At 42.6% G+C, this 24,077-nt stretch overlaps 1 protein-coding gene across 1 annotated transcript in view; it reads right to left on the bottom strand.

Annotated features, from left to right (window-relative positions):
* LOC121594146 overlaps window positions 1–24,077 on the bottom strand; it is an 88,569-nt gene continuing 64,492 nt past the window's right edge. The window contains 8 exon segments of the mRNA XM_041917156.1: window positions 1–9,285; window positions 9,353–9,550; window positions 9,618–9,713; window positions 11,733–11,881; window positions 12,372–12,563; window positions 19,705–19,857; window positions 21,767–22,078; window positions 23,052–23,210. Of these exon segments, the coding sequence (XP_041773090.1) occupies window positions 6,664–9,285; window positions 9,353–9,550; window positions 9,618–9,713; window positions 11,733–11,881; window positions 12,372–12,563; window positions 19,705–19,857; window positions 21,767–22,078; window positions 23,052–23,210 (3,881 nt within the window). The 3' untranslated portion in view covers window positions 1–6,663.

Here is a 24,077-nt window from a genome sequence, read left to right as displayed (position 1 = left end):
TGAAAAGGCGTGGAAAAAGAATTTTATTTCTGTCACGATCGTGATATGATCTCTGCCTGGGTGATGATGATACTGATAGAGAGTGTGTGTTTGACTGTGTGTGGGTATGTTATTGCATGAAAATGTGGAATTACACAACTATGTTCTTTTAGTTACACACCTTGCGCATTGTATCACACCCTACGCTTATGACGTGCACGTGTGGGAGAGTGTTTGTTCATTAATTTGCCTATTTTCTTGAAAATTATTCATACTAAGAGCTGAATTGTCGTTAAAATATTGCGCAAGAATTCAATACTTATACAGATTGTTTTATACCTTTCTGTTTCTTGACTATCCTGTGGTCCGTCTGGGTGTGGACCACTTGTAAGATTTATGGTGAGCTGTTTCTTTGTATCAACGGAACACTTGCTTTCCAAAACTAGCCACACAAAACCATGCTGCATCTACTGGTATTTGTGTTACTTCTTTAGATAACTTGATTCACAAAATGTAAATATGTCTTAAATAATGTTATTCTTTAAGCTATAACTCTTTTTGAAACATATTTTAATGCTCGCCGCCGGGGGAAGAATTAATTAGCTCAGAATCAGCACTTTTAATAGGCAAATTGCATTGAATTCAGTATTCAATTTGGGATGGTTTATACGGCAAACTTATATGTAACAGTGAAACAGATCCATTGACAGTAACAGAATCTCTTACATATATCCTTTGGTTCGTGTTCTTTATTCCAGCTTTGTCCAGTTTTTTTATGGTGGAGTTTTTTCTCTGATTGTGATTGATGATTGCACAGTTCTACAGTATAGTTCTCTCGAAAGTGAACGGTGTTAGTACATTGATGGGTATGATTTGATACGGTGCGTACGTGTATGGGCATGGGCGTATGTTTGAAACATATGAGAATGGGGTTTTCCCTTTTCGAGGTTCGCACTACTAACAATTACTACCACACAATCATAACACATCGTAACACATCGCTGTATGTTATTTTGTTTTAGTGTTGTGTTGTTTTTTAGGTTTTAGGTTGCCACATTTAAAATGTTCTTGCTGCTGTCACCACATCCTACTAATGGGGAAGGGTTGCATTACGCTGTGTTACAGTACATCTACGTCAACCCGCTACAACAGCGTCCTCTACTGCCACCATTTACTATGCATTATTTCGAAAGGCTAGGCAATCGTTCCAGTATGGGTACTAAACACTCCTCAACACACACACCCACACAAATCCAGTTCTCGCTATAAACATCATTGACGGGGGACATTACATTAAAACATTGCACGTGGCACACGGTGCAAGCACGGTGGTAGTGGGGTTGTTGTAGTGCTTTATTTTTGCTTTGTGCCGACGCTACCTTCCTCCTAACCCTCGTAGACTACCAACGTGAGTATGTGTGTGTGTGTGTGTGTTACGAACTACATTTTACATCGCGCCAGGGCTGCATCCATTATCCTTTTCGGTAAATCATCATCAACATTATGCTCTAACCATTAGTTTATCACATACAGTTTTTGTTGTGTAATAGGGCTGCAATGCAATGCACAATGGAAAACGAATAAACAAAACCACTTTTCTAAAATCATCATTCGTTCAACAAAGTTTGTGTAACAATTCGTGTTATAGATAGACACTGCAAGAGGGGCCACGGCCGCTTTCCGATCGGGAATGGGGCAACACGCAACTTGCACATATCGTGCGTTAACTAAGAGGCACCCTCTTCGCTACTAAATGGCTCCATTTTGTCGCGTTCATGTGCTCTCGATAAGGCAAATGTGAAGGGGTTGATAGACCTGCTACTACTGCTGCTTCACTAAGAGCGATAATCTCTGTCTGCGCACGGTAAATTGATCGAAACGAATCAGCTGTATGGGCTAACGGAATGATAATTTACGGTTTGCTTAAACCTATCGGAACAATGTATCAATGTGTGTGTTGTCTGTGTGTGTAAAGCTAAATCAACGCAGCGTTGCGTCCAGACGCGCATCCGCCATCTTCGTGTTGCTAAAACTGGCGCGATAAACGAAGACCGAAGCCAGATGTAGTGTTTATGTGAAAACGTGATAAAAGGATCTGTTCACTCCACTGCTCCAATTCAAGTGTTACAGCCAACTAAATACACGCACACACATACATAAATGTGCTTCGTCCACTGTACTGTACGGCCAATTATAATTGTCCAAACGTACATGGTACTTGCAGTTGACTGTTGTAAGTATGTGCTTGCTTGTGTTACGGTATACTAAGAGCTTAATTTACATCACATTCATTAGTATAGGTTGGGGGGGGGGGGTTTAAGTTGCATGTTGCGTGTATAAGAGGGGCCAAACATGGTTCAACTTTCCCGTTAACCGCATCAACAATAGTTTGTAAACCCAATAATGTAGGTGCATTACTACCGACGGCCCGTATGCCCTAACAAAACAATGATAACGGATGAAGCTTCCTGTTTGCGTGTGTACTACTTCTGCTACTAAGTGTGACATCATGGTGCGCTAGTGACGTGAGGATGGATTTGGGGAAAATGAGGCGGGGCTTATATGCGTGTATTACTACTGGTTGCCACCGTCCATAGTGCGCATCGCGTTTTTTTATTATTTTATTTTAGGCTTGGTGCGTTTTTCTACATGAGAGTATCCTATTACGCGTATATCGGTATATAGTTAAGTAGAGAGTTGCCTGGTACGTGAATAAAAATGGAGCGTACCTGCCTCCCCCCCCCAGTATGGGATACAAACGGTTACTGTAAGCTCTGGTACTGTGTGTTGTTTTATCCATGACGTTCCTTTCTTCTACCATGACGAAATGGCTCCCAATAAAATACTATGTGATCGGAGGGGGATGAAGAGAGAAAAAAATGGATAAATCGAGGTGACACTTCTACCCCTTAAGATCGCTACCGGATAAGTAAGGGTTCGTCTACATCGATCGACTGTGAAAAGCGTTCCGTAAGCTGTACACCTGGAACAGGTGGAACAACAATCGGTTCGCTTACAGCGATGCACCATAAGAAAGAAATGCGGCATAACGTTCATTCGCTAGTAAATCAAACAAACCTGTGGTTGAGCTGCGTACGCTTATCACCACTGACACCATGGTAGGCGGAAGATCAAAAACCATTCGTTCTAAGTTAACCTTCATACACATTTAGCTAAGTTAACAAAAGGTTTGCTACAAGTTGAGGAAAAACACTGGGGTGTGAACGCACCCAAATAACGTTACCGTAGGGTGCAGCAGGCGGTTAGAAATACTACCAACCAGTAATATACGTTTTAGTGAACGGTTTAATAGAAGCTCTCTGGCAGCTTCACTACCAGCTGAAACAATATTAGAAGCTCTAGTAAGGATAACGCTAGGTGGCAATGTTGCGCGGCATTGCAAACGCTTCTTCAGCGCTTCTGGCTACAGCACTTCACTACGATTCTGTGGTGTATCTATGTAGTTTGTTCTATGTATCGTACTTTTAGTTAGCTATAGCTGTTACTACTAAATTTAATGAGTTATGTAAGAAACGCTTGAAAGCTCCTTTTGTTAATGCTGTACTGTACTGATGTAAGCTACTGTTTGGTCAGCAAGTCAGCAGGCTGCTTACTATTGATAGCCTGTAACAAAACAAGATTCACTGTTTTGTGCGAACAAAAAATCTTAACTCAAAATGTACAGCAACGGATAGCTGCTATTTGCTTTCGCAAATTAGTTCAGACTTCTCTTTGGGACGCTGTACCTCTTTTGGCCGAGCGAAATGAGCGCGAGCAGGTGAGTGATGCGAATATCATGGTAATGTTAATCTCCGTTATAAATTTGCAAATCATAACACATTCAATGGAAGATGGAAAAATCAATTATTTAAATTAATCATCATAAACTGTTTTTTCTGATGTTTTAGATAAAATATATGTTTTGCCATTATGTGTTTTTCTGATTTTTAGATAAATCACATTGCTTGAATGAATTCATTTAACAGAAAATACAATAAATTTAAATGGTTCATTAATCTATAGCCATCAAAGTATGCACACTTAAGAGACACACTCAATGCTCATCGCTCAGGAGTACACAACGCACTAATTCAGGTGAGCCAAGCAATTAAGGTAACTCTTTCGCTCACAACTCACATGGAAGTCATTTGTAAAATAACAGCACATCCCCTTAAGACATCCTTCGACGGATACTGACAGGTGAATAGTTCCCGCTTTATCAATACCAACATCGGATATGCTAGTATTTGATAACACGATTGAATAAGTTGTTGAACCAAGAATACCATTTCTAATGCACTATTGTATTAGTGAACTTTCCTTACTACTATAATATGCACAGTAGCTTAACTCAAGAGCGCCTAACTTAACAAACAGTTCTTTGTAGGAACTGCCAATTAAGCCTGTGGCTCAGAAGTTGGAGTCTTTTTTTGAGATTAGCTACCAGTGCACATGATAGTGGTATAGAAAATTCTTCTACATGTTTTACCGCGTTCGTAGTATTCGGGCAAATCTTGCACTGGCCGCTGATAAATGCCATTCTATCGTTCCAGTATATAGTGGAAGTGGTCGTTGGTTTGGCGAAATGGGGAAGGGGGGAGCACGGAGAGCACGACTTGCACGGCTCGGAGGTGTGTGTGTGTATGGACCCTAATCGGAACACTATCACAAAGGGATTTTCTCTGTCTCCTTGTTCAAACGCTTTTCAAAGCGTTGGTGGCGAAGGATAGTCCGTTTTATTTCTACACGTGGTAGTGGGAGCGGGAGGCATTGCAACGCTCGAAAGCCATTTCACAGTTTCACCGTCTACTGTGCAGCCTAAGGAAATGGGAAAAAGGAGCTTTCACTAAGAGTGTATCAAATTCAACCTTTGAAACTACTCCAGAAGTTTGGCAAACTAAGGCTAGATTGAATGAAAGCTAAGCTAAATCCGGAACTATCTGAAACCTAGAGAAAAGTTAGGAAGGTGTCGACTTGTACTAGCTACAGAGACTATTATAGGGCAGCTATAAGAGGATTAATCTTCTCTACAGTAGGGCGTCAAAATGTGCGCAAAAATGACTTAATGTATGAATGTCTGCTTGTGTACTCAGTATGTACTATTGCAACTGAGTGTGTCTGTTCGCAATGGACTATGAAGACTCTGTATGTATTAATGTACAAAATGTATGTCCATCTTGCCATTGTACACCAACAATGACTTGTGTGACGCAGCAGATGTCAGGTTGATTAGTAGTTGATATTTTTGGAAAGATTCTAGTAGCACGGAAAAAAGGCTCAACCATTTCGTTCCGGTTTTGAGATATTTAAAATTTCCTAATGAGCGTAACGTAACACGGGTGGGTATGTACAGGTAACGATGGATATTAGATATTACACTGCTGGCTTGCGCCCTTTGATGTGTTTGGTTTTTGCAAAATTCTATGCTTCAAATGTTAAAATCGGTCTGGTTAGACATGGTACAACATTGTGAGCGCAGATACAGATCCGTTAAGCAAGTAGTATGTTCGTTTTTGTATTGTTTTTTGTTTGTTTTGCGGAATGTTACTCTGTTCGTTTACTTTTGAAACTCTACCTAACAGTAACAGGAAAATTATACCATCGTACAAACAATCGGGGACTCGAATGCCAAAAACACACAAGTGTGAACTGTATTGTACTCCAGTTGGATACTAGACAACCCCTTTCTTGTTCCTAGGCTTCTTTTGACAAAAACTTCCCCCAAAAAACAGGTTCTCCAAACTAGTCTTGCGGTGCAAATGTCAATATCAAAGATGTGGGTGCGCTTGTGTCCAGGACCAGGGATTGGTTCCTATCAAACTTTGGCTTAAAGGATGTGTTTGCTACCTCCTTTAGTGCCAGCCTGCCTGTAATGATTTCGCTTGTTTTGGTCTGCGGATGCGGTCGTGTCGAACTGGAATTCTTTTTGCTTCTTGCTCTTCTTCCTCTTGTTTTACCTCATATAAAAACTCACTCCCTCACAGCGGGAGAAAAATGTATCAAAATCGATTTTGTATGTTTGTTTTGTGAGTAGTGGCAGAGTTTACACTGATGAAACAGATGAGTGAGACTTGTTTGTGACTAGGAATAGGGGAGGGTGGTTACATCCTCCACTTCCCCGGCGTTAGAGGACACTGACATAATGGTACACTGATACAAAGAACATCGAAAGACACCGAATGATGATGAGACAACAATATGATGCGGATGCGACTTGTGTGCGACGTGATGCAGGATCGGTACGGTCATTAAAATGGCAATCGCTTTCGGCTATGCTTTGGTTTGGGTTTTGGGTTATACGCGGAATTGGTATATTCGGGTACGAGGGGTGTGGGTGGGAATCATCACCCATCGAATCTTACTGGCCGTTCACGAAACCCCACATCTTCTGCAAAAGGCGTCATTCAATAACAGGTGTTTCATTCGATGGTGGACTGTCTGCGGGAATCTAGAGGAATCTGTAGTTGTTTGCTGGAGACGACTTTGGGAAGAGCAACAGATGTTCGATGCAAACGGTGTGAGTGTGTGGTGCTTGGTGATCTGATGTGATCTGTGACAGGTATGTGAGGTGTTTGTGTGAGTGTGAATTCAGTACTTGAGATATTTGGTGTGTCGCCGCGTCTTCTTCACTACTGGCAACCCGTCCAGCCGGCCATCCGAATAGTACGAACAGTCGAGCAACTTTCACCAGAATGACAGGGGTCGTGAAGTGCTCTTCAATTTATAGCGCGCCCGCCGATAGTCCTGCGCGTCGAGCCGGTAGAGGGGCGATATTTTGACGCCCGTTTTCTCCGGTATGATCTGGAACCGTGCCTGCGGGTCCTTGGTGGACTCGGGCCGGGCGGCATTGCGTCGCGCTGCGGTAGCGATCGACGCAACGGACGGTTTTGTGGGATGCACCGTTAGCGGGCGCTTGGTCGAGGACGGGTCGCTACCGGTCGCAGCCGGATGTCGATCCGTGCCGGTACCGAGCGGCCGGGCGGCCGAACTTGCCACAATGTTCATCTTTTTGGCGGGAATGTTTTTCAGATAGTTCTGCTCGACGTGACAGTTCAGCGGTGAGTACTTGTTCGGTTTGTAGATGGAAAAGATGTTGTTCAGGAAGCTGATCGCGTTGCTGTTGCCGCTGATCGTATTCCCCGCTGGGTCGAGCGTCTTGGCACTGGTCGATTCGTGCGGTGGCGCTGTCGTTGATCTCTTCTCCTGATGATGATGGCCGGCATCTGCCAACAGCTCTCCGTACAGCCGCTTGTCACGATCTGCCGGATAGACTTTATGTTTCGACAGCTTACTTCTGCCAGGCTGGTTGGTTCGATAGCGATGACTATGGCTGTGATTGTTCGACTTACCAATATCTCCCTCTCGGTAGTGGTAATGGTCGCGATGATACGGATCATCGTCGTGATAGATGTCGATAACTGTGCCGTTGTTATAGCATCGGCTCAGGTTTACATTCTTAACCTTCTTGGAAGGTGCGGCAGCCGATCCTGATCCAGCCATCGCACTACGACCCGCCGTTTTGCGCTCTTCCAGCTCGCTCGGGGAGGTTGGAGACGGTTTTTCCAGCTCTTCCCAGTACTTCTCAAAATCGAAGTTGAAATCCTCCAGCTCCAAGTCGGTCGAGTCCGAGGAGGTGTCATCGAATCGGTTGGGTGGTTTTACCTCGAGCATGCTTTTGTTTTTCGCTGGAGTGGTAGGTGCCTTGAGAAGAAACCGTCCGCCGTCTTGCAGCTGCCGATGGTTACGCTCGATACAGCAGTTTTGGTTGAAGAAATCTTCAAACGATCGCCGATAGTTGTCAGTATACTCAACGTCGGCGAATTTGGACGGGCGATCCAGTCGACCGTGGAGCAGTTGCTTCGACCGCTGCCGATCTCTGTATAGATCGGCTACGTGGCCTGGACCGATGCGCGATGGGTGACCGTACAGTTCGCGTGCCACTCCACCGTAGTCACCGCACGCGATGGAGTGACGATCCTCAGCATACAGCGTGTTAAGATCGCTCTCTATTTCCTCGTGCTCATCCCGATCACGCTCATCTTCGTCCTCCTCGTTCTCGCCATCCTCGTCGTCATCGTCGAACAGATCAAAGTCCTCCTCCATAACGTACTGCGGCCGTGGTGCAATAGCATCGCCGCCTTCTCCTGCTCCGGCCCGCAGATTGTTCCGATTGCGCAGGTTCCACTCGCTGATGATGTTACTGTTGTTATGACGGTAAGTGTTATTGTTCGCGCTATGAATGCTGTTATTGTTAACGTTATTGTTGTGTAGATTATTGTTGTTGTAAAAGTTTTTCTCATCCTTGCTGAAGCACGTCTCGTTAAAGCAACCCTCCCGATCACACATCCGTACCACCGCCCGCTCACCTTCCCCATTGCGGCGACGGTGGCTCGGAAATTCCGGCATCTCGAAGCTGTTACGATTGTACAGCTTTGCCATGTTAAAACCTACGCCCATGCTGCGCGACGTGCTGAAGGAATATGACTTTGGGATTTTTGGGCACCGCTCAGCCCACCCCTCGCGCTCCTGCCCGTCGCCCAGCTCGTCGATGTCCCGCATTCGGTTTACGCCGAAGCAGCAACTGTTCGATTTAGGATAGTTGTGCCGACGCTCGAAGTGACCGTCGATGGTGAAGATACCGTCATCCTCCAGCCCGGCCATGCTCATGTTACCGTTGATATCGCGTCCCCCACCAGTGCCGCCCAACCCGTGTGGCCCACCCCGTCCAAACCCGACGCCCAGCTCGCCGTCCGAATTGTCGATCGATTGATTCGAATAGATGTTCTCCGTATACCAATTCGGCTCTAGTGAAGTTTTCCGTGGCCGTGGCCGCTTCACTGGATAATAGTTGAAGTGATGTCGGTACAAAATGCGTTCCTGGTTGTCGTACTTTAGCCGGTGCTCCACGTTGTACTTGTGGGCCTTCATCATTTCCATCTTTTTCTCCCGGAACTTTTCCCACTTCTCCCAGCTGCGATCGTACGATTTGTGGAAGTTGTTGCGACTCTCGCGGTGATAGTGATGGCCACTGGCGTGACATTGGTCCTTTGTCTCTCGGCTCTCATGCCGTTGCCCACTTGCAGCAGCAGCAGCAGCTGCTGCTTCTTTTCGGCTAGATTTTGCAGTCGTGCTTGTCCCCGTGCTCTTGCCGGTAGTTCCTGTATGCTGTCGATACTCTTTATCACGATCCCGGTCGAGTTTTTCCTCTTCCGGTTGTCAGACCTCCTGCAAGTACTTGACCGGACAGACACCCTGGCGGTTGTCGGCCGAACGGACCATAACCATGCCGTTCACTTCATCACCGACCTATAAAATGAAGACACAGGTGCAGAATTGGTGTTAATGATTTCAATCACTCTGGTGTATAACATACCTGAATAACGATCTGATCACGCAGCAATGTTAGCGTACCGTCTCCCCGTTCGTTATCCGTCACCTGTAGGTTGTGTGTTACTTGCAGCGGCTTCTCCGATGCAGCCAGCTTGGCGCAGTATTTCGAAGGAAAGTAGCCAACCTTCCCGAGACACTTTCCCTTCCACCAATCCGGATCGGATGTATCGATCACAGTGACCTGTAATGATCACATATTTATCATCATGACCCTGTTAGCTCATCCATTTGTCTCCAGATTAGCGTACCTTGTATCCTGCTTTCAGATCCAATTCATCCTGATGCCGGGACTTGAAGTTGTACAAAACAACGTAGAGGTTTGTTGGTAGGAGACGATGAGATTTCTGTACAATAGTGATGAGAAATAAGAGTATACCATTTTAATTTTAATGATGACTTTATCATTTTAGTTTTGATGATGCCTTATTCTACTTGTACAGTATGCTCAAGAGTATAACTATGCTGTTTCTATGGGCAAACCAATAAAATTATGGTAATCATGTTTATGGTTCAAGACAAGGGCGGTCAGAAGTACTATAATGGTATTAACCGAAATAGTTAGAAAGCAATAATTGAAGTTTATTGCATATTTAACGACTTCTGAATATATTACGTTTGTTATCGTATAATCAATCAATTGGCCAATTGAATTAAATGAATATAATTACACAGCTGGAGATCTTACGGCTACAACTACAGCTAGAGATCTTGTTTGACTGCTCACAATAATACATATTTATTTATTTATTATATGATTATTTATTATGTTATGTAGCAGTGGAAATCTCTGCATATTTATTTAATTATGCACATTTTTTAACAAACTTTAATATTGATTTATATCAATATCAATAGATTTTGTCTTTAAAAGCAAAATAACAAAATAATTCAATTAATGTATAATCTTGTGATTAATAAACAACTACGTTTAAAGCCATTGCTATATGCTGCATCAGTAACAATTGACGCTTTTAAAGTGCAAATAATCATTTCTTTTTAAAGTCTATTTTGTCTGTCTTGTGAAAATCAAAATGTTCACTGTCAAAATGATGCCAAGCCCATAAGCGGCACAGGAAGACCTTCACTGGCAACGGTTGTTGTGTCAAAAAAGATGAAGAAGAAGGAGGCTTCAAATGTACAAATGTAGTAACTATTTTTTAATACCAGGAACATAACAAGATTTTTAGGTTTTTGAAATTTTTAAAGATGCCTAACTTGTTTAAAAAATTTTGTACAAATAAACAAACTTTGTATTAGCTTTCGAACGATTTTCGACTAATTACTAAATGCTCAAATAATTGATGAATATTTTCATTTTCTCGTAACTTAGATTAGTGTAATTTGAATTGCAGTGTAACACAATTATTGTAAAAGTAATAATAAATTTGTAGCCTCTCACTGATCAATTGTCTATGATTTATAGGGGTTTCAAGTCAGTTGCGAATGTATACGTTGTTATTCACCGCGTGCAATATGTTAAATGATAAATACCGTCATCATAATTTTTATTTTTTTCAGCAAGATTTTCAACGCTTTTGAAGCTGGATCAAGTTAGACAGTTCTTTGTGATGTGTTGAAAATCAAATGTAAAAACCGAAATTTTATTGTGAAACATATACACTCTGTATACAGGGCTTTTCAAGTCAGTAACCATTGTTATTCACCGCGCGCAAAATGCTATTCCATATCAATCTGATTCTTCAGCATGATTTTCAACAATTCAACGGGCTGCTGCCATCGTTGCTTTCACCGTGGTTTGAAGTTGTATCTCATCATCCGTTGACAGGCGAAGTGTTGAAAATCATGCTGAATAAATTAAAAATTATTATGATGAAAATGAAATATCAGGGTGATTTGGAATAACTTCTTGCACGCGGTTAAAATAATGTTTAGATTCGAAAGTGACTTGGAAAACCCTGTAATCCACATCAATTTTTCATTTCATTTCCATCATCATAATTTTTAATTTCGTCAACTTTTATTTTTTCAACATGTCTCAAGCTGGATTTAGTCTGACAGTTCTTTGTCATATGTGATGTAAAAAATTTAAATATTATTTTCAAGAAAATAGACCATGCCGTTGAAAAACATCTAAGCGGCGAATAATTATGTGCACATTCAAAGTGACTTGGAAAACTCTTTAAGTTTTAAAGAAAGCCTCTTTCAAGTTTTTTTTTAATTTAAGCTAACAAGCTTTATAATCAATAATCAAATGCTAGGAAATAGCGTAAGAAAACCATCGTATCTAACATGAACGCTCGGAATGCACGAGAAAGAGATAGGCAAAGATTGCCATCATGTGGCCATTTTAGAAATGTGAAAAATGCTACCGGGTTTGAATCCAATCTTGCCCGACAACTCACCTGATTTTGACGAACCGGCGACGGGCAGGGAGAGGTGCTGGCCGAGGAAAGGCTTTTTTCGATCTCGTCCGGCAGATCGACGGAACCGGTCTTCATGCCACGCGTAGCGTACAGGAATTTTCTCTGCGTACCCGATGGGCTCGACGGTGCTGTTGGTGCGGGCGCGGGTATATCGGTACGATGCAGTAAGACAAGAAACGGAATGGGGTAAAGCTTTACTATCGCTTGTTAGTTAGCCTTTGCCTCGAAACACACGATTTGGTGCACGGTGCCCCCGCAACACGCCAAATCGTTTGATCTGTACCGCACGCGGTTGCTTCAGTGTGCAGCAAAACGAAATGTGGTGAAGGTGGTGCGCAGAACAAAACGAGGACGGGGAACGATGGGGAAAGGGGGTGAAGGAAAGTATGTATTTTTCAAATGTTTCAAGGCATTCGGGGCAAGTGTAGCGAACAGAAAAGGAGCCGGGGGCTGAGCGACGCACTACAGGAAACGCAGCGCAGGAAGCACCGACAGGTTCGGTTAGAACGACTAAAACACCATTGACAAGGGGGGCAGGTGGTCACGGGGGAGGTGAGAGGGGGGCTATGATACATTCTTTCCCAAAAGGCAGATCCCACCCCAACGGCTAATACTTACAGTGTAACCTACTATTGTTAGATGGCGGCGTGCTGTGTTCTAAGTGACCCCCAGAACCGCCGTGGCCACCGTGACCGGTCGGTCCCGGAAGTCGCCGTCGTATTTGCCCATGCAATTCGGACGATTCTGGTGAGTCCAAGCTGAGTGATTTCATTCTAAGGTTCAGCTTTTGGCGTCGAGGTGAATGCGGTGCTACAAATGTTTGGTATTACACAGGGTACACAGGGTAAAGAATTATTTTACGATTAATTTACGCAGCGGCTAAAACGAGGGCGGCGGACAGGGAGAACTTGTTACGGACAAAACAAAAGCGATCAGGAACGTTAAAAAAGCTAAGAAGCGATCAGAAACACAAAATGTCTAACACCGTGTGGTAAGCAAGAGAGCACATGCAACACGACAGCAGCATATTTGATGGGTTGACCTGCAGTACGGTCTGCCTTGAGGGGGTTTTGCACGCTGCTACTGGTGGGAACACGTTGTGTAGGCGACTCTTGGCAGCTTCCGGTTGCCAAAGAAGCGAGTATGGGTGTGATGGATAAATCGATCGATTGGTTGGTGCATGTTACTCGTTAATGTGGCGCCTATATTTTGCATCAGCTCAGTAGCAAAGCAGTGCAAACACGAGTTTTTGGATTGGTTTTTGGAACGAGTTCCTCGTGGTTGATTGGCACTTTGCCGGGCTAGTGGCCTAAAATGTTGCAAACACTTTTATGCCTCTAACGTGCGTGTGCAGGTAAGATTATTGTGTGCTGCTAATTCACTGTGCTAAACTAAAACACAACATCCTTGAAACAATTTTCAGCTTTGCAAAATGCACACGTTTCACACGTGCAATCGAAAAAAAACCTTACAAAAACGTTGGTCACATAGTGTGCAGAAGCGGAACATGCATTTGCTGTTTTTTTTTTAACATGTAATCAATGAAAACGCTACTGCTCAATTTAAATCATGTATTCGGATCGAGGGATGAATCGGCATTTTTATGCTCCAGTAAGCTCCGATACACTCTTTTCACGCGTACATCATCGATCAACGCGTGTGCCGTCAGCGAAATGAGGTTGATTATTTGAAGCCATGATATATTTGCATTATTCAACACTGATTATAAAATCATACAACGGGAAAGCCGAACGATGAAGGGGAAGGGGGTCGCGATAAATCGCGACATGATTTATGCTCACACGGCTACCCATGCTGATGAGCTAGGTTCCCGGCTGCTGCCTGACTGTGTAATGCCGCGGCGTTGGCCGATGAATAGAGCCGTCGATAGGCGCTATTAGGCGGAATGACAGTGATATTTTGGCAGCACGGCCTTTTGTTTTCTGATTGTTAAAAGCATTTTGGTGTCGCTAGCGTGTTTTTGCGTTGGTTTTCAGTTTTACACAACGGTTGATAGGGATATAGGGAAAACAGGAAAGGAAATATGAAAGTTCTACGTGCACGTAAACGGTATCCACATGCTGGAGCAAAAGTGTACAACTACATACATTACAAATATATTACTAATGGTACGAGATATATTACTTAACAACTGAAATAAAACAGTTAAATTACAATGCAGTTAATGAAACGGATATACGGTGGAATGTCTAGTTATGGTATGGATGGTATGGTATATGAAAGATACATTATCAGTGAAATGCGTGTGGAAGTAATGATGTAAATCAGTTATAGTGTGTCGGGTTTAGCCGAATAGGAATATTTGTTATTCTTGTGTTTGTTTATTATTGTGTTAGTTTATAAGAATATTTGTTCAGGTGAGTTGTCGGGCAAGATTGGATTCAAACCCGGTAGCATTTTTCACTAAATAAATCCTATTAGAATTAGTTTAGTTTCATTAATAATTATTAGTTTATACCGCAGGGTGTAATGGAAGTTATAGGGTGTTTCTGTTTTAGACTTGCTTTAGAAAATGCTGAAATTTTCAATAAACATAAACACAAATTGTTATAGTTTCTCAACCACACATACATTTTTAGTAAGTCGAAACGTGTATCAAAAAGTACACGCGAAAAGTGTACATATTCAGTATTGGATCGATTTACGTCAATCCATGTAAAATACAATCAAAAATATTAGTACGTTGTTTTTCTACTCAGTACATAAACCAAAAAGTTGTTAATATTCCAGAACTGTTATTGCTCTACAGTTATGGTTTAAATGAACTAAAACTAAAAAAAATGTATGTTCATTTTTTACCATATTAATATCTTCTTACTCTGATAGGGCGTAAACAGTAACTACTTTGTCTATCACAAAGTAACTACTGTAACTTCATCAATCGACAGAAAAAAATCTGATAGATTTTGAGTGTAATTTATCGTGAATGTGTGTAAAGTTCATTTTGTTCAAAGTTGGGGGTGCATATTCTTTGCTTGGTTATTCTTGTAAATGTGTTCAAGTAGTAAGACAAGCTTAAAATGTGAGGTGTTAGAAAATACGACTAAAATGGAAAATATATGTATTTTTGTGTAAAGGCAAGCCCTTTGCGAACCTGTTTTTTGTCCTATTAAAATATTTTTTTATTATATTTGCCTATTATATTTTTAATCATTTTATTAATCTTATTTTTTATTTCTTATTAGTAACAAAACAATGCAGTTTTGCTTAGCACTGTAATGCATTGGGGAAGTTAAAAAATCAACCAAATGCAGTGCACAATCAATAGTCCGCACCTTTATCATCAACATACTCTTTAATCCGCACTTTTGAATATGATTTTGAGTTGGATTGATCATTATATTTCTTTTTGAGAAATATATAAGCTATTTGTAATAATACCAGTTTTCTTTAGTAAAAATAGAAAATGTATGCAATATAACAATCGAATTATAGGTCAAAGCAAAAATAGAAAACATCAGACATCAAAATTTCATTCGATAATTCACACTCAATCAAGTAGTTTTGCTCGCAAAGATATCTTTGATATTCGTTCGATTTATAACCGTAGCAATGCTTTAAAATGTATCGACCTTAAACAAAGGTTAAATGCAATCACTTTAAGCATGTATGTACCTGTGCCTACGCATCCGATGTGTGCATAGACACTTGTCGTAAAATTGAAGCACCTTAAATAACCGTTCCATAATATTTGGCTTCAAAAACAGCGTGTGCGGGCCCCATTTATTTGCATCTTTTCAGCAGCATCGAGCGGCAGCTGGCAGTCTGTGGACTTTCTTGTCATATTTAATCCTCGTTTTCTTTCATTATTCGAATGCTGTTCCCCTTCGACGGAGCTCGCACATCGCAAAAGAAACAAACAGGCGCTCTGGTTCGGGCCGTGGTAATGGAGGAATCGCACATCACTTGCGCTTCATCTGCTGTCGCAACGCGCGTCGTTGTGCGTTCGTTATGCGAAGAAAGGTGCAGACAAGATGAAACAAACAGGGCCCGGCGTGAAGCATAATGGGCAGTATGTTTGTTTCTTTTGTATAATACGTATTTTAATGATCCGGATCCCAATCCATCGAACCATCGTACCGGGACGGATGGAGCACGAGGTGAGGTTTGTGTGAGAGAGATATAAAGAGAGGGACAGCAGAAAGACGCGATTTCGTTTCGAATGCGGATACCAGTGGAAAGCTCGTATAATTTGTGCAAATACTCTCGAGATCAAATTTTCATATTCAACTTAATGTGTTTTCCCTTGTATCCGGGCGGCAGGAAAGATGCCTTACTTCATTTGCTTACGAATGAAGGTAAAGGAAAAAGCTTATCCCAACCGCCCAACAACCGTTCCGGGAAACCGGAGTGTGGGATAAAAATGATGGCCAGCAATTGAAACATTAAGCTGGCTTGTAAGAACAGGCATTAGGTGAAAAGGGGAAGCAAAGCACTAAACAGAAAAAGAACAACAGCAGTGGAGCAGAGATAAGAAGGAAGGAATAGAAACATGTAAAAACAACAGCACATAATACATTGAGCGTCGCAGTGGTTCGGCAGACAAGACATTTAAGACCAACAACGGTACAACAACGGTAGAGGCCCCGTAGTAGTGGCCTACACTAGAATGGATGGAGCTCAAGGTGTCGTACAGGCAAAATGATCGCCTGACAGCAACTATTCGGGTTTGTTATCCCTTTATCGCATTCGAGCACGGCTTGAACGCGAAGGATGTTCTGTGCATGTGATGTTTTTCGGATTCGGAACAAATCAGGCCACGAACCCTTGGGCACGGTTGAGGGTTGCGCTATATTTATTGCGTTTCTTCGGTTTTCAGTTTGTGCAGTTGACTCACTGTGCCGGCCTATTGCTGCGTCTAGGACGAATATTATTATTATGTGCGATCGTATGTATGTGTTTGTGTGAGTGATTGTATACGCAATTAGAGAAAACTGTAGTGCTCTCCAAGGCAGCATCGTGTTATTGTTGTTGTTCGTTCCATTATTGGAGGGACAAAAATGAACAACAACTGAACGGATGTGTATGTGTGTGTGGGTGGGGTTTTATTGGGGCTGGTTCGTGTTTGGGTAGCATTAGTAAAAACTTCGCTATTCGTATTTATCACAGTCCGTTCGATAACCGTTTCGCTAATCTGTTTTTTCCTTTGCCGGGAGAAATATATGCGTGTGCGTGTCCGTGTACCAGGCAGCGATATGCTTTAGCCATCCCTCATGCGTTTGAAATCGAAGATATTCGTTTGGGTGGATACAAAAAACAAAAAAACCGTACCACCACATCGCTTATAAACGTTCCGTTCAAGGGATGTAGATCGATCGATCTGAGCGCAATGCAAATGCGTTGACGGCAAAGCTGGGGTGGGATTTTTTCTCTATTTTTGATCGCACAAATATGAAACCTAAAAACTATCCCGATAAGCGATATCTTACAGAGAAATTAGTCGTTCTAGGTTGCTGGTGCGAGCTGTCTGGCTGCGAGCGGATTCGGGACGCAAATGTCATACCTTACCCTTGCCAAAGCTAAACTTGTAACTGTAGCAACTAACTGGTGTCCTAATCCAACGTGTCCAAGGAACAATAATTAAAACGAACTGCTTCTGCTCGGTTTAGGATTTAAAATCAAAATCCGATCCGGGTTTATCGCTTGCTTTACACACACACACACACATGATGCTACGTAATCGAACATTGCAACGCAATGCACCAAATTAACAATTTTTATTCAAACGGAGAGGATAACAAAATAGGGCAACTGCAACCATGTTAATTCGTACAGTACAGGCATCTCGCAGAGCGTGTGTTTGCAAGCGCAAACTCGTGTGCCGTGAAGCACACGGGAGGCGTGTATAGCAAGTCATACAATAAAAGAAAAAGATATCATCTCCTTTCGGTGTGTTTATCTTCCAGGGGTGCCGCGGCGCGTGTCTCAAACTGGCAAGGGGGAGTAATGTTGCCAAAACAAAACCTTATGCTAAGCTTGTGTCGGTGAAATTGTCCTTTATCTGCTTGCTTAAGAGTAAGAATCATCGTTTAACACGTGAGTGTTCTGTCAGGCTGCCTATACCTATACACCGTCCGATCGTGACGTTCACTTCTTTCGCTTGCCATCTTTTTTGCCCGATTGCATCTCCTCGGGCGGTGGTTCTTCCACCACGAAGCAAAGTGGCTGACCGAACGGACGCGTCGAAATCATAATGTCATCTTCTTCCGCTAAAACAATAGGGAGAAAGAGAGTAAACATACACGATACGATTACATCAAGCGCTCAATGTGAGGACAATGTGGACATGGACAAAGGGTCAGGGAGAAAGAGAGTGAGAGACAGTCCAAACCATTCATGACCAAACCACGCTAATGATGCGGTTAGTAGTTGCGCCGTCGCAATCAGAAAGCAGCATAGCTTGGTTAATGGTTAATGATCGTTCAAGCGATCCTTCAATTAGTAGTTAAAAACTGCACACAATAACGCTGCAACGGGTATAACGGTTGTGTTAGTAAAAATGGATAGCGGAACTTCACTGTTTCTCTCACACACTCATATATGCGCGCGCACACACACACAAACGATTGTATGGCAAATGCTTCTGTCGACTAATGGCGAACGTTTTGCAGCCTGTTCGAGCCTGCAGATTTGTGCCGAATGTCGATGGCATCGATAGCTATGGCAGTCGTTATTGATGGCGGCTGAACAATGGAAAGATCTTGCACTGAGCGATTTCCTTACGAACAAAAGCCGTTCCCTGCGTGGGCGAGGGTTTTGAATGACTGCAGGAGGACTTTGTGAAGCAAGAAAGTACGTACAGAGAAAGAGAAAGAGAGAGATAGAGAGGCAGAGAACGATGGGTAAAAAGACAAAGAGCATGAAGCGAAGAAAAAAGAGTCGGGAAATCATCTGTAGAGCATCTAATTGGTTTTCCATCATCCTTACCGTGGCTGCACGTGGGCTGCCACCCCTGCCACTATGGTACACTGCATATCGGCCAGAGCGTGATACATGATCGATCAATCGATGTCGAATGTATGTGTGTCTATGTGCCTATGTGTATGGTACATCTATGGTGGTGCGCAACACACCAACAGGATGTGGAATGGATGATGCCTTGGGCATGATTTTCCTGGTACTTCTAGCAGTGGAGGTGAGGCGTACATAAAATCACAACACACTCACAACATTCACACACACACTTATTACACGTCACTAGATGCATGTAGGCTGCACACTGCACAAACGGTAAATGAAAACAAAAATGATGCAGCTGCACCTTTTTTTTGGTAGGATGAGGACGGGCAAGTAAAAATAAAGTACGTTTTAAGCTGCAGAAAACGACAACAAACACGATAGCACACAGAAACGTTAGAGGTTTGATGGAAAGGATGGTGGTGGCAGCGGTTTTGGGAACATTTTCCATATAAATTGATGATGCCGGCTATCGACTAGATGGCAACGGGCAGTTGCAGGAGCAAACGTAGAAGGGTGTAGTCGATGGCGTAGGGTTGGAAAATGTTAAACCAAAATTCGTGTTGCAAGAAACACCGTGTGGCAAAAAATAGGGACACATTTAATTAACTATTGGTCTAAAACGGACTGGCATGTTAGAGCAGCTTGGTCGGTTTGGGGATAAAAAAATACAAAATTTCGATGTTTTGAAGCCAATGTGTTGCCTTCGCTCAAAACAAACAAACACCGATTAGTTCAGGGACACTAAAGGGGAGGGTAAGACATTCAAACTGTATAATATTATCGGCACACTCAGACGCAGACGGAAAACTTAGAGCATATCAATGCATAGGTAAAGAAACAACAATCAAAACCAAAAATATGCATATGAGCCAGAAAACAAAGAAGAAGAAGAAAATAAACACGATTGGTACAAAACGACGATAGTGTCTAGAAAACATATTCGGGGCAGGAAACAACTGCAATTAATTACTTTCAGGTAGCGAGATCGATCGATGCTGTGCCGATCGTAGCCGCAATATGCCGAAGCCGGACATGGGTCGGAAGCCTGCAAACAGTCGACGCCTGGCACCGGAATCGATGGCCGCCGCCTGGTGCGTGTTTGGGTTCGTGGGTACGCGCATATCTGGCCAATGTGAAGGGACAAAACAAGTGACTTTTAATGATGCGGGCTTAATGCGGGATGGCCCCGGCATATTGCTGGGTCGGGTTGGTTTGATTGGTAAACTGGCGAGGGTGATGATGGTGTTCGAGTTCGTGTGTGTATGTATGTATGTATGTGTGTGTGTGTGTGTGTGTGTGTGTGTGTGTGTGTTTTAAAGATTTATTTTACTCCATTACCCGGCTGCATCTTCAACGTGAATTGTTGAATGTTTCGAAAAAGTAATTATGCATGTGCCTATGGTGGTGTTTGTGTGAGAGAGCTTTTTTCGTACTATGTGGGTTGCAAGGCGAAAAGATCAATCATTTGATTATGCTTATCGATTATGCACTGATAGGGTTTAAGTATTTCAAATTGTGCTCAGAATGGTAGCAATGGTCATAAGTTGGTATAGTAGCTATGGTAGGTTTAAAATAAATATGTAAATTCATTGAATAACGATAATGTTCGAGTTATACGTTTTCCATCCTTTGACTGTCCGAACAGTTATACAAGTTTAACTAATCACATTATTGTTTATGTTGTATTGAAAAAAAAAATAGATTGAATGATTTTAATGTGCAAGTGGCTATCGATACTCAACCTTTCGCCTTCGTTTATACAATTGTGAAAACCTTCATAATATTAAAATGCTTGATGACTAATAAATTTAGATAACTTTATTTTTTTATTTTTAGGACCGCCTTTTTGTTTGTTCGGAGACTAGTTTAAATGTAATCGGTATAATGTCGATAGAAAGAAAAAGTGAATTAAAGGCTAATTTGTATGACTTTCCTGCATTATATTTGGTGATGCTTGAACATGATGTACCTTAGAAGTGTAGGAGTTTTCAAAAATTTAGCTAAGCCTGATTTGTATGTAAAAAGTAAACGATCAATCGACATTTACACATTTGAGCCTTTTAGAAAGTATCTAATGAAAGTTAATGAGTATTTTTTATTCATATTTTAGATACCATTTAGCAGGAAAAGTCCAAGATTTGAAGCAATAGATATTGATATGTTCAGGGCTTTAGATATAAATGTATTTCGCATTGGTGGGATTTGAAGATTATATGATTGAATAGCAAGGAAATGATTGAATAGATATCTAAATTTGTTGAGTTGCAATGAAAACGCAAAATGGAGCTTTCGCCATGGTTATCTTGATTATTAAAATGCATCAATACATTTGTTTCTTCAATACAGCATATTTACTACAAAAGTTTAACAATACTAACTCTCGAATGTTCAGCTGCTTGCTGGCGAGCGTTCGATGAAACAACCATAAGATGAACAAAAAGTGTACCTATCTACAAAATCCAATTTTCTAATGTTCACTTGGAATGAGATTAACGAACTAGAAATAGCAACAATGCGTTCAACTACGATCCGTAGATGTCTATGTACAAAAAAGGATAACTCGCGTGCATTCGCGCTAGCGAAAGGAGATACTAGAGTACATAAGGTAAAGCGTTATAACGGTATCTACAGAGACTGCAGGATCGGCTGACCGAACTGATAGTCAAATGGAAGAAAAAAAACGGACTACTCAGGCATAAATATTGCGGGAGTATAGAGAAAGAGAGACAGTGAGAGAGAAGGACAGAGAGAAAGAGCGAAGAAGAAATTTGTGAAGGCAATAGAGCTGAGATACAGGAAAAAAGGTTGACACAGCGCACTTGAGAAGAAGGTTTAAACTAGTAGCGTCAAAAACAAACTGAACAGGACACGGTGCTGTGACATTAAAAGAAAGAAAGAAACAAAAACGATATACAAAAACAACCGAAATTGGCCAAACGGAACATGTAGTTAAAAAGAGCAAAGACAACAGAAAAAACTAATAGTGAAAACAAATAAAAAAGTTCCGCTTGGGAACGGAACCACCGGCGGACCTGAGCATGACATGTCCGTTGCAACGGGTGCAGTCAGTCCCTGTTTCTGGTGTGGATAATTTGGCCCCTGAGATTTGACTGGTCCCCGCCATGGCGCTCGGTCCGGATACTCAGGCACTTTCACTACGGGAATGTCTAGCGGAGGGTTCGAGACGGTTTGGTTGTGTCCGGCGGCGGCGGCGGCGGCAGCTGCGGCGGCTGCTACCGACCCGATCGGTCCTGGGCCCTTTGACGGATCGACAACAATTTTGCCGCTGGAAATTTCGCCCGCCTGCTTAAGGACCTGATATATCTGATCGACATCGGTTGGTTCTGTTGAGGAGGGATCATGAGGGTTTTCGTTGTTAGTTGCGTCTGTGTCTGGGCAAGTGGCAGTTTTGTTGCGAAGGACTCGAAAGAAATACAGGACCACAGATGGACAGGATGATGAGACGAGGAGGCGGAGGGCGTGGGAATGGAGAGAGAGAGAGAGTGGAATAGCAGTATTTGGAGAAAGAAAAGCCAGTGGGATATCAGTGGGTGTTGGCATGGGGAACATAGTGTCAGAGATATTTACAACTTATAGTTAAAACGATATATTTTATAGAGAATAGCAAGACTGCTTCAATGTCATATGTTTGTTTAGTATTGTTTTTTTCTGCTTGAAATGTGTTTGTTTTTTTCTGGTATGTTTTGAGTACGATCACGCCCGGTCAGACGACTCCGATAAGCCATTTTTGAATGTGATGCGGGCTAGCGAAGCTATCAATGATTTAAACAATTAAATAATAAAATAAAACAAAACAACACAGATAGTAACTGACACTTGAACACATCATTCACACGATGAAAACTACCAGGCGCAAGGCACACAACAGTTGGCCACAGAACCCTACAAATGTCGCGATAATTTGAGGTAGCAGTCGGTTGCTAGTGCCTTGATAGCATGACGGAACGGGAAGCAGCGGCAGTTTTTTTTGTTTGCTGTTTTGTTCGTTGTAAGTAGTGTTAGTAGTGTTTTCGCTTGAGCCATTTTAGGCGCATCGACGGTTGGCTAGAGAGCATGTGGATGAATAATTAAAACAAAAGCACGATTTGTCGAGGCCGCCTTGTCTGCTTAACAGACGGCGCGAACATCGACAGCCGGCTCGTCGCGTAGGTGAGCGGATGACACACGACCGGCAACGGTTTCCCGAATGCAATCGGGTTGAAACAAAAAATATAACGCAAAAAACGATTGATGGAGGATGGAGTGAGAGAGAGAGAGAGAAACGGACGTTGAGACCGGGTGCATTGTTGTACTCACTTTCTTCCTCGACTTCGGTGGCACGGTTCTCGATTTCCGAGGTGCTCTTCTGGCGGCGGAGCAGCTTCTGCTTTACCTGACACTTTGGCAGCTGCGAAGCACAGTCAGCGTGCACGTTCACCTTGCATATGCGGCACCGTAGGCCCTGGCGGGTGTGTCCTGGCGTGACCGAAAAAGCCGGACGGAAGAACAAAACGGAAGAAAGAAAAGAAAGAAAGCGGTAAATGGATAATTCCATTAATCATATCCAGCCCGATGCTGGAGGTGTGGCACGATCCCGGGCTGTAGCGCGGGTCTCCCATGGGGAATGGGGTGAAATGGGGTGAATCAATTAAAAATGCTTTCGTTAGTTGAATAATTACGTTAAAATGACACCTGTAGACAGTGCACACAATCGATGTTATAGGTGGAGAGAGCGTTGGCACAGGTAGGCATAGGCAACGAAACCTATCGCCCCATTCTGTGCATCAGGTGCATTTTATAGTGGGAGAAGGGACAAAACAAAGAAGAAGAAGCGAAACAACCGCACACTCACAAAAAAGAACACCATAATGGAACACATGAGTTCATCTCGGGGTTTGAGACAGCAGTCGATGTGTTTCAAGTTTAACCACACGGGAAATTTTGACATAATGCCAAGCACAGCACACTGGATATGTGCTATATGTGCGCTTGCTCGTGGACATCAGAACTGCTGTCGATGGCTTGGGTAATGGGCCTGCCAAGCGCACCCAAGCTGGGTGCTGACCTCGAGCATTCTCCATGATCGTTCATAATTTATTCCGGCACAGTCCGGCTACAATGCACGCCCATGACGGATCAATTCAACAGTGGTGTTCATAATTTGGAAATTAAATTATAATGTGCTTTGTGTACGAGCATACGGTTTGCGTCCCTCTGGGTTCTGCTAGTTTTTAAAGCTTTTGAGGGAGGAAACGATGTACGAGAACACTGTGTGGTAAATTGAAGCAGATGCGTTGGAATATTGCAAACTATCTACCAAAGGTATTTTAAATGTATATACTA

The sequence above is a fragment of the Anopheles merus genome, chromosome 2L, assembly GCF_017562075.2.
Source record: "Anopheles merus strain MAF chromosome 2L, AmerM5.1, whole genome shotgun sequence".
Taxonomy (NCBI): domain Eukaryota; kingdom Metazoa; phylum Arthropoda; class Insecta; order Diptera; family Culicidae; genus Anopheles; species Anopheles merus.
Note: the sequence above shows the minus strand (reverse complement) of the source record. Positions and strands in the feature narration are given on the sequence as shown.